The 12,160-nt window shown below is 31.2% G+C and overlaps 1 protein-coding gene across 1 annotated transcript; it reads right to left on the minus strand.

Annotated features, from left to right (window-relative positions):
* Positions 1-1,727: 1,727 nt before the first annotated feature.
* Positions 1,728-5,152, minus strand: LOC145047293 (serine carboxypeptidase-like 26). The gene is made up of 9 exons (XM_078995548.1): positions 4,691-5,152; positions 4,437-4,544; positions 4,247-4,342; positions 3,902-3,994; positions 3,728-3,816; positions 3,260-3,636; positions 2,396-2,488; positions 2,204-2,312; positions 1,728-2,096 (listed from the first exon to the last, which is right to left on the minus strand). Exons 1-9 carry the CDS (start codon positions 5,106-5,108, stop codon positions 1,965-1,967), a joined length of 1,515 nt encoding a protein of 504 aa, XP_078851674.1. The 5' UTR covers positions 5,109-5,152; the 3' UTR covers positions 1,728-1,964.
* Positions 5,153-12,160: the final 7,008 nt, after the last annotated feature.

Genomic DNA, 12,160 nt, shown 5'->3' on the forward strand with positions numbered 1-12,160 from the left:
AATATTGAATAACCTTAATTTGGAATAAAATAATATTATTTCAAATCTGACTTTATCTAATTTTCTTATTATCCACATGGAGAATTCTAGAAACCCTATAAGGCTCCTAAAATTCTGCCATCACATGAATATTGTAGAATCCCTTTTTAGTTCAATTTATGAACAATTACAGTTTAAATCCTTGTACTATTAATTAATCCAATTAATCCAAAATTAATCTCAGTTAATATTTGATTAATTATTAATTAAATAATAATATTTCTAATTAATATATTAATCTTATAATATATTAATAAATTATTTATTGCTATTTATTACTATATAATAAATCAATAAATCAACCTCTCTGTCTCTCTCCAAAAGTCATTCCAATCAATTATTAGTTTTGAGGGCAACCCAAAAATAACTTTGCTTTTTAATTCAAGTATATACCAATTTAGTTATTGACTTAGACACCTAATCCAATAGGATATACATTGTAATACAAACAACGCCATGTCAATACGTGTACAAATTCATGGTGGAGTATTGATGACTCTTATTGGTGTTCCATATGTTTTGAAGGTTCAAAGGAATTTGATATTTTTGGGCATTATAGACTCGAAAGGGTACAAGTATTCATGTTAGAGGAGCATGCTTGGTGTTTCTAAAGTTGTATTAGTGGTAATGAAAGGAATGCGAGTTTCCAATGGAGACAAGAGGTGAAAGATGGGGCTGAGATGAAACAGTTGATGGAGATACATTTCTTGCTTGCTTAGTACTATGTCATAAAATCAGTACAAGCATGTTTGGGAGCTTGATAATTATATTTTATTTTCAGTTCAAAGTGTTTAGGGTTGCACTGACGATTCTATGTTACCGGATGGAAAAGGTTCAACTAAATGAAACACACTTTTTACCTGGAAGGTTAACATTTTTGTGTGGCGCTTGCTTTTAAATTGACTGCTTCATATGAGATGATCTTGATATGGGGGGAGTGAATGTTTCTTCTATTCTTTGTGTGATGTGTGGGATAGAAATGAAGAGTTTGAGCACTTGTTTCTCAAATGTGAAATGGTGAATGAAGTTTGGTAGGCGGTTTGTAGATGGGTACATATAGGTATGTCCGTTTTCATAAATATTATTGATGGTGGCACTTAGATGTAGGCCTAGAGCATTTCAAAGTCCAAAAAGATAACAATGGAGGTGATTGTTTTTTTCGCTTGGTAGATGCTTTGGTTATACCGTAATGATATAGTGTTTTGGAACAAAAAGATTAAGTAGAATAAGATAGTTGAGCGTATTGTTGATTATTTACTTGAATGAGTATAGAAATAGTAAGCTTGCTATCAAATTGATTGTTAGGGTGCAAAACCGAATGAATTCCATCACGATGTAATTGTTCAGTTTTTCTCTAGTGCATGGAGGGTCGAATGGATTGGAAGATGGTCTTCCTGTTTCTATTGTAGTTTTATTTATTTTTTTGAACCGGCAAATCAAATCTACTCCTAAATTAACAACACATATTTCACTTATGTTTACGACGAGACTTAAACTCTTGACCTCAAAGAGGGAGGACACCACCTGATACCATTGAGCTACAAGCCCTTTGGTTCTACTGTAGTTTTATAGGGCCAAAAAGTCTGGCGATTAGTAAAGCATTATCTTTGTTAATTTTATTCCAAAAACACTTTTATCCATGTTCCAAAATTTGTTAGATAACAATAAATTTTATAAGGAGATTGTAGTAACTAGTAACCCCATTATTTATAAAATATAATGAATAATTTAGTTTTTTTAGTGTCATAATAAAAATATATTTCATAATTGCACTTGTAATTGCTTTGGGTGGCAAACATCTCAGACTATAAAAAAAAATTGATCAACCGGCTGGAAATAATAAAATCTCCATCGAAATTAATTTTCTTTCGGTCAAATATCGAAATTCATCATGAAGACTTAGCAACACTCATTGGTGCTCATTTTCAATCTCGATCTGCCAAGAACATCTTTAGCAGAGCAAAAGCTTGGTGTGGTTGAAATCGAGGTACCTCGTGGCCCGCTCCTCGTACCGTAGCAAACGTTAATCCATTGTATACAACTTTATATCCGGCTACCTATATTTTTTATAAACAAACACGAAATTAATTATTTCATGTTTAAGTTTTTTTAATGTATATCAAAGTATTTGGATAATAGAAAGTTATCAATCATGAAACCTTACTTGTTTCCTAGCGTCTGTCCAAAATCGCCAAGGTTTAATCACTGTAAGATTCATGGCATCTATAGAATAACGTGTGCCAGAGACCGGAACAACGGCATCAACATCTCCACTAATATGTTTCAAGTTAAACAGTAATGATTATTTGATGATTTTAAGACTTATTTCGATGATATCAAAACTGATCAAATGTACCTATAGAGAAGTATTCGAAGACCCAAGGCAATTAGTCGTTTGTATATTGGAAACATGGTTGTTGGGCTATCCTTCCACTCCCCTATGAGGTTGCTGCAATAAAAAGCATACAGTCAAGTAACTTTCCAATTTTTTTCCTTTATTATTATTATTTTTAATAGAAAAGAGTACAAAACATTGTATTTTTCAATTTAGCCATTTTAGAGGTTTTCAAATAGAGATTAAATATCCTCTACTTTATCCTCCTATTTTTGTTTTTAAAAATTCTCCTCACAAATTAAATGATATATGTATCATATTAGTTATTAGATAATTAAGCATTAAATGTTACAAATGTCATTATTTAATTGGATAGATATTACAAAAAATAAAAGAATATTTAATTTTTTTTCAAATAATCTTCCCTTTTAGACAAAAAATTTTTCCCAAAACCCTCTATTTTTTGTCCTTAAAACCCCTTTACATATAGAGGTTTTTTTTTATGATATTAACCCTGTTTCAAAATGAATCGAGTTGGATTCCTAACGATTTTGAATTACATATACAACTAGTATACTGTATACGTTTACAAAAATTATATTAGAAAAATAATATTTTTATTAAAAAAAAAAAAAAAAAAAAAAAAAAAAGCAATTTAGGCAGTTGTAAGAATCTGACAACTTTCGATATGTTTGACTTGTTTAACACATTTGACACATGTAGGTTTTTGTTAAGGATTTAATTGAATTTCATCTATTTGACCCATTCGAGGTCAAACATGAACCCAAACTTATTTACTTTACAGTAAATGTTTCAGAATTTTCCACTTCTAACCCAAATGATATCGACTCATCATAAGAAAACAATTAATTAGCTGATTCGAACCTGCAAGTTTCCCATCGATGAGATAATTTGGTGACATTTGCATGGAAAGCTTTTTGAACACTCGCAAGATTGAGATAATGTTCAACGTATTCTTCTTCACATGGATCTACTCCACCATATCTTCGATGATGCTTCTTCCTCACCATTATTCCATCAGGCAATGGCGTACAAGTCGGGCCATAGATGTTGTAGAAATCTATGTTCCCAATTTCTTCCCCAAGTTCTTCTTCTAAGCTTTGACAGTATTTACTATTGTTATTGTTACCGCAGTCTCGTGTTAATTTCTGATACGTTTCATCTGAAATCAAGGCATGGCTCCATAGATAATCGTTGAATCCTTTGTCGTCAGTATCAGAGTTCATTATTCCATTCCCTATCTTCAATATTTAAAAACAGACATATATAAGTTATATTAATTAAAGGTGTTGTATATATCAAGTCATTTTGTAAATCTGGGTTTTATTTTACCATGATACCCTTGAAGTTGATATTTGACGTAGAGTGGTCCTTCACATTTTTCTTTGTGATTATATCGGCTAGCTCCGGGATATAAAATCCTGTAACATATATAATAATTTAACTATATGGTAAAATACAAATCTTTGATGTTGAAATAATCGATTGTATGTATATAATTTATACCTGCATAACTTTCTCCGATTATGTAAAAGTCATGGTTCTTGTAATGCGGGAATCGTTTGAACCAATTAACGAGGAACACGTATGAATCTTCGGCTACAGTTTTAACCAAAAACACTTAATAATTTTTCAGATATTACCAAAAAAACGATATATTTAATTATGTATGACATTTTGATCAGAAACCCAAAAAAAAAAAATCGGTTATGGCACATTGGATACCAAACAAGCTATAGCTAGAGCTCGTTGATTGGTGAATAGCTATTTTTCAACCCAAAGAAAAAGAAAAAAAAAAAAAAAAAAAAAAAAAGAGTGCGTGTGTGTGTTATAATGAAAAGGGAAACCTACCTGTCCTTTTATCCCCAGACAACCCATAATCACTTGTTGTGTTGGAGTAAGAGAATCCAACTCCGGCTGGTGACTCCAAAAATAATACATTTGCAACTGTGTACGTACATGTAACATGTCAAAACATATATAAATTCGATTAAAACACATATTTATTGTTTTTACGTATAAAGTATTGTTAAACTCGAACCTCTATTCCATGCAAATTGTCGTGAATATAAAGTTTTGCCATCAGCATTAACACCAAACGGCCCAATCTCAAGCATGGCACCAACACCAAGAGACGAACATCCTGGACCTATTGTATTACGAGGTTCGTTATATATATGTTTGCATATAAAATTTAATATGCTAACGTTGTGTTGTAATCAGAAATTAAGTAAAACAGTATAAATTACGAACGAATAAGATTTCAAGAAACAAGTATAGGTTGGCAGAGTGTACCTCCATTAAGCCAAAGAACAAGTGGTTTAGTGGATGGTTGATGATGAGCTTCTACAAAGTAGTAGAAAAGGTTTCTACCATTGAAGCTATCAACATTGATGTATCCTGCAAATTGTTTAAAGCTTAACCCTTTTGATAATGGCTGCCCAGGAAGCCCGGCTTTTATGTAATCGTCTTCCATTGTCCTCCCATTGTCATCTGTTTTCACTTCATTGAAGCTCGTTTTCATGACCGGTTTCTCATTGATGGTGTTGAGTTGGGTGTGGATTCTTGTTCGTGAATGGCGGAAGGACATTAGGGTTTCAGCTTGGTTGGCTCGTGAGCCATGGGTGTGACATTTGCATGTAGACATTGTTACAAGAATTAGTAGAAGAAGTTTGAGTTTTGTTGTGAATACATTGTGTTTGCTGATCTCCATTGCTGAATGGTATTGGTGGCTCTTACTTTCAAGAATTAGCTATATGTCTATTTATAGACGAATCTATTTTAAAGTTAAAGTGGTTATTAAACTTTAGGTTTAATTGTATTTGATCATCATTCATCATACCTCGATTAGATGAACATAATGAGATTGAAATTGATAGGGGGGTGTTTGGATGTGGTGCAAATATAATATTTGAGTTTTTTTTTATACTGTTTGAAGAAAGTGATTCTGATTTTGCTTTTTTTATTCTATTTTTTTTATGATGAATGATGATTGTGGGGTAAAGTAAAAAGGGAAAGGTTTATGATTCACATGGAGAGTTTTTCTGTGATTTTGGAAGGGAGCCTGTTCACAATGTCATGGTTAGGAAGGGTGGTCCATTCCGACGTTTGCAAATTTCTTTTACAATATTTTTGTATTGGTTATGTGAATGTTGAGGATAAGAATGATAATGTTTCAATAATTGATTATTCTATTAGTTATCGAATCTATAATATTAACAGAATTTTGGAAAGAAATTAATGTAAATAGATTTATTTTTTTGAGATATGTTTGAATGATAAGCTAGAATACAAACACCAAATGGGTGAAACTCGTCGTAAATGTGCCCCTCCTGAAATTTTTGGCTAAGGGATGGGGTTTAATATTTGGGAAAATGTTGGTAGATTTTTTTTTTTTGGAGTTATGTTAGGATGATAAGAATCCTAATAGGAAAAGGATGAAATTCATCGTAAATGTGCCCCTCGTGAAATTGTTGGCTAAGGTATTGGGTTTAATATTTGGGAAAATCCACCACATTGTGAGAGTTTTTTTTTTTTTTTTTTTTTTTTTTTTTTTTTTTTTTTTTTTTTTTGAAGGAGAAGCTTTATGGACCATGGCACCCACTACCATTATATACTTATAAAGTTAATATTTTTTTTTTTGCACCACATTCATTTGAAACTCTCAATATATTTTTTTTTCACAACATTCATTTGAAACTTTCATGACTTTTCAATTTATTTATAATAATAATTATAATTTGGTTAATTAGGTTAAATAAATATCAAACCTAACATGTAATCATATATAAACTAAATTTCAATATTAAAATAATATATTTAATTCTACTAATAAAGTTATGTTTTTTAATATATAACATATGATACTTAATTTATTAGTTTTAATATATTGTTGGATGTAACCATTATCATTTTAAAGATACAAGTTTTGAACAATTTGTATAAAATACTTCAATTATTAATTTAAATATAACATTACAAGGTCAACTTAAATATAAACTTTAGTTTAAGTTAAACAACTCAAAGAATATTTTGTAAATAGTTAAAAGTGATAAGTTGTAGTGTTTTTAAATAATGATTATAAGTTGGTTAATAAGGCTAAATAAATACTAAACTTAAAGTCTAATTATAAATAAACTAAATTTCAATTTTAAAATAATATATTTACTTATACTTATAAAGTTATGTTTTTAACTTTTAACATATTATACTTAATTTAATACATTTAATATGATGTTAAATGTAAACCATTATCAGTTTAAAGCTATAAATTGTGAATAGTTTAGACAAAATATTTAAACAATGAATATAAATATAACATTACAATGTCAACTTTAATATAAATTTCAGTTTTACTTAAAAAGCTAAATAATATTTTGTAAATAGTTAAAAGTGATAAATTATAGTGATAAATACAAAAACTAAATTGTAATATCAATTTAACTAAAATATTTCCTAATGATATATTTATAACAACAACTATAAATAACATTAAACCATATATTATATTTAACATTATTCATTAGTAACTCGCGGGTAGAAGTCATTCAAACGGTTGAGATTATGTAGTTATGTATATATTATCATATAATTCAGAATAATCAATATATTATATCAATTTTGTATACGAATTATTATATCAAATTTAACAGCAACGTTATTGTTATATTTAAAAAAACATATATGTTAAAAACTTCAACTATATAGGTGTTTCTATGCATTACAATGTCAACATAAATATAAATTTCAGTTCCACTAAAAAAACCAAAGAATGTTTGATGTTTTAATTAATTATAATGATATAAATTAAAGCATTAAGCAAATAAATTAAAAAAAATAATTAACAATAACAACAACAATAAATAACATTAAACCATATATTATATTTAATTTTATTAATGTGTAACTCGCGGTAGAAGTTATTCAAATGATTGAGATTATGAAGTTATAATAGATGTATATATTATCATATAATTCAAATAATCAATATATTATATCAATTTAGAATAAAAATTATTATATCAAATTTAACAACAACATTATTGTTATATTAAAAAAAAACATATATTTGTAAAGACTTCAACTATATAGGTGTTTCTGCGCAACGCGCGGGCATTTGCCTAGTTACTAGTAGTAACTCGTCAGCATTTCACATCGTAACAAATCTTTATTAAGTAATGACTTTTAAAGAGGGTTTACGAGAGAGACATCTCTCTAACATGATAATTAGTATCGATTTTCTTCCCATCCACCTCAACATGCCCTTTCTTTTGCAATACTTAGTATAGTGTTGCTAATCAATTCGTGTTCTAGAGTGATTAACAACAAATTTTATTTCCACATATTTTATTAGTGTAATAGTGTCTGAATATAGCAAGAATTGAAACTCACACTTAAAGCTCATTGTGTGTCAAACTAAATTGAGATGACAAAATAAACTAATCGAAAAAGTTTAAATGTTAGGTCATGGTTGTCAAATAATACCATTTAATTCAAGTTTTACAAACATTATATATATATATATATATATATATATATATATATATATATATATATATATATATATATATATATATATATATATAATGTTTGAAATTAGTTCTTACTTGTACATACTTATTCCATGTTCTATGTTCTAGTATCGTTATACTATCTGCAATTGGTATATAGATAATTTAACTCTTAACCAACATCTCTGAATGACAATTGTAGAATAATATGAAATAATAGTGATTTTTTTTTTTTGCAAACCGTGGCGACTGGAATTGAAATTTGTATCATCTTCAACAATTTTTCTTGGGAAACATAACATAATTCAATACATATCGATGGAAGACAAATAGTGATTGAACTAATTGTGCCCTAATTCAACCATTGTATGAACTGAATTATGTCAAGTAACAACTGAGTATGTTAAAAGTTGTTGTTTCTTTCACTTACATAATTAAGAGTTGTCAACTGACTTTCGATGGATGCATTTATTGTCCGATTTAGAGGAATGAAGATGCTAATTGTCAAAACTGAAAGTTGTTGGTTAAAATTGAAGACTTCGGTGATGATTTGCAGCAACATATGCTCATACTAAGCAGCCACATTTGTACAAATTATCATGTGCCATAGTTTACCGGTAACTATAGGGTTAAATTGACATTTTCCCTTTAAAATATGAAAACTCATCATGTTAATTTTGTAACATCCAATTTTCTGGTATTTCCATTTTATTCATTGGGCTTATTAAAGTTTACATTATTGGTCCCTTGTGTAACACTATATTTTAGGTTTTCTTCCCTTTTAGCCATTCATTGTAAATTCCTTTCATTTTGGTCCCTAGCCGAGTATGTTGAGCGTACTATGTGAGTACGTTGGGCATACTGGCTCGATGGTTAGACGCGAAGGCACCCACGTACGCTGGGTGTATGCGGGAGTATGTTGGGCGTATGCTTATCAGGGGAAACCCCTAATTTTTAGGGTGTATCCCCTATTTAATCAACTTATGTTGCTTTCGAAGCTTTTTATGGCCAGCCTCCGTTTCTCCACACCCTAATAACAAAACCCTAGCCCTTATTTGAGTGTTTGTGAGTCATTGTGTGATCTTGTGGTGTTTTGGGTCTCTTGAAGGAACTGAAGCTTGGTGGTGAAGCTTTGGTGGACTTGGGGCTTGAAGATCTAGAATGTTCATCAACTTTGCAAGACATTTGAGGTATAAAGCTCCTAACTTGATGGTTCATTATGATAGATCTAGTTTAGGGCTTTATTTATGCATTTTTGGTCCTTTTAGACATGCTTCGGAGTATGGGCTACTCTATAAGTTTGGGATGATAGATCTTGGCTCTTCTGAGGCCTCTTGTACATAAAAATGATAGCTTGATGGGTTTAGATCAACCATGCAAGGTTGATGTTCTTCATAATGGAGTTAAAATGTTAGATTTGGACTTTGGGGTGTTTTTAGCCATGCAAAGGCTTAAATTATTCAACTTTTACGATTAAGATGTTCATTTAGACTTGAATATGAAATTTAGATGTTGGAATGCAAGTATTAAGCACTTAAGGAAAAGTGAATAATAGGCGCGTACATGCTTGTGTCCGCGACCAGGCATGCAACCTAGTAGGGAGGGCATACGTCTGGTACACGCAGGGTACTAGGCCTAGGTTGGGCTTTTGCGACTTTGGGCCATTTTCAAACTAGGTGGAGTTTATGTCTTGCTGGGCCATCAATCCTTCTGCTTTAGCATTGTTGTGCTCTAGGCCTTCTGGTGTTTGGGCACATAATGGGTTTTGGGAATCTTTTAGAACTTTGGGTCATATTGGGCTTTTTAGTGCTATTGGATTGGGCCTCAAATTTTAGGCCACATAAGGAAAGAGTAAAATGGTCTTTTACCCTGAGTGTTGGAAAATTAGACTAGGATTCCATGTTATGGGTTGTGGACCTATTACTAATTAGGTATTATTTGACGGTGTTAGCGCGGGGATTTTCTGGATTAGTAGTCCGAGCTTTTATCTGAGATACTCAGCAGTTTGAGGTGAGTTTCCTCACTGCACTTGGCTGGTCGAAGGCGCTAATGCTGACCCATGGTTTATTATGATTAGGATGTTAGTTGTCTGTGTGATTCTTTCATATATGTTATGTGATATATATACCGGTTGGTGTTTAAACCAGACATATACCACCTCATAAACAATCACACCCTAGGAGCCAAATACAACTTCCTTTATGTACAACAACTTTACATTTAAATGGTAGTGTTGGTGTAGATGCTCTAACCGGTCTCATAGCCCTAGAAATTTTGTCATGAGTTCACCCTTGGTTGTTTTACTTTTTTTTTTGGGTAAATTACACCATTCAATCCCTCGTGCATATGTCCAAACGCACGTTTAGTTCCTATTTTCAAAAATTAACTTAGACCGTCCCTCGCTTGCTTCAAACTTGCACACATCGTCCCTGATATGCATTTTTGTTTCAAATGTAGTCCATGCTAGATCTAAAATGTTCATAATACCCTTAGTGTATTTGTTTTTCATTTATTATTATTCTTTTTCTAGATTATTTATTATTTGATTATTTAAAAAGGTAAACGGTCCCACCAACATCGCCGTATCATCGTCTTAGCTCACCAACACCTCCAAACACCACCGAAAACCAGTGGTTTGCCACTTAAATCCTTTGAAAACCACTTCCGCTAATATGTATTCTAAAGCTTATATACAACATGAAAGACGAAGAATGGCAACGAAAAACATCACGAGAACCAAACCATCATCCTGAAACCACCACCATATTTGGTGTTGTTCTAGATTTCACTGGTTCATCCATGGCAAATGAATGCGACCGTCCCAAACTCTCTCTCTCTCTCTCTCTCTCTCTGATCCATCATCGTATGTCCTAAGAATCAAAACCCGAAACTTAAGCTACACACAAGCCCGAATTAGAAAACAAAATTGAACATCAAAACTTTGTGCTCTAAATTTGCCATGGATGAACTTCGTGTTCTTATTCATAGAGTTCTAGGGTTTATTGTAGGTTTATTCTCCCAAATGATTTCAGTAATTTCTTCAACTAATTTTTTGGGCACGAGTTTATAGATCTAGATGATCGATGGGAATGAGTTACAAATCTAGATGGTTGATTTTCCAAAAATTTTATAAGCGATTTATAAGATTTGTCAAAACGTTTTCAAGTGTTTCTTGAAGCACTCTGTCAATACTCTTGAATCTGGAACTCAAGAACTTCAAACATTTTTCTGGGATTTGTCGAAACGATTTCCAAGCAAGTGTGTATGTGTGTGTGTTTTAGGTTTGCTTTGGGATCTAAACATTAATTTTGATATCGGGTATTTTTCACTAGTGGTGGCGATTTTCGAAAATGGTTGCCGGATTGCTGCAAATGGTCGGTGGTGTTGAAGCTCTCACTGCAATTAAAGGACTGGTTCAACAGAGAGAGGAAGATAAGGAAGGAGTGATAAAAGAGAATGGGACCTACTATTTTAATAATTAAAATAATTATATAAATGAATTAAGGGTAATATAAATGAATTGAAAAACATAAAAACAAATTAATAAGGGCAATATAATAATTTCATGTCAATAGGAACTAAACGTGCAAGAAAAAACAAATATAAGAACGGTCCGAGTTAATTTTTAAAAATAGAAACTAAACGTGCTTTTTGATACCTATACAAGAGCCGAATGATATAAGTTACCCTTGTTTTTTCCTATACTCTAGCTTATCGTTTTAAAAAATTTGGTGTTTTGCACTCAATTTATTTATCTTATCATTTTATTCAAATTTAAAGACAAATCTTACAATATTTAGGCCTACCAATCTAAATGATCTAGAAGACTAGAACTCTTTGTTATTGGATTCTAAGCTACTAATCCATCATATAGTGGAAATTATATGTAGCACAACCAACTCAAATTCATCCAAATCACACAAAAGAACAAAAGAAAAGCTGTACTCTCTGCAACTTTAAAGCATATGGAAGTACTTGTAAACTCCAAAAACTAACTTATAAAGTATCTAGCTCAAATTAAAGTAAAAGTCCAACTTCAATAGATAAAGCATACTGTAGACCAAAAAAAAAAGTTCTGAAACATATATCTATCAACAAAAGCTACAAATCTTTAAAGGGTAATGCCCAGAGGCCCAAAGGACTGGAGGAATCACTTTTATATATACGATTAAAGAAACCAAATCCGGGGCACCTACCTTAAGGAACGACTCAAAACTAAAACTTGCAACTCCAAAACCCTTATCAACACAAAAAG

This window comes from Lactuca saligna, chromosome 5, assembly GCF_052625555.1.
Source record: "Lactuca saligna cultivar CGN05327 chromosome 5, ASM5262555v1, whole genome shotgun sequence".
NCBI classification, from domain to species: Eukaryota; Viridiplantae; Streptophyta; class Magnoliopsida; order Asterales; family Asteraceae; genus Lactuca; species Lactuca saligna.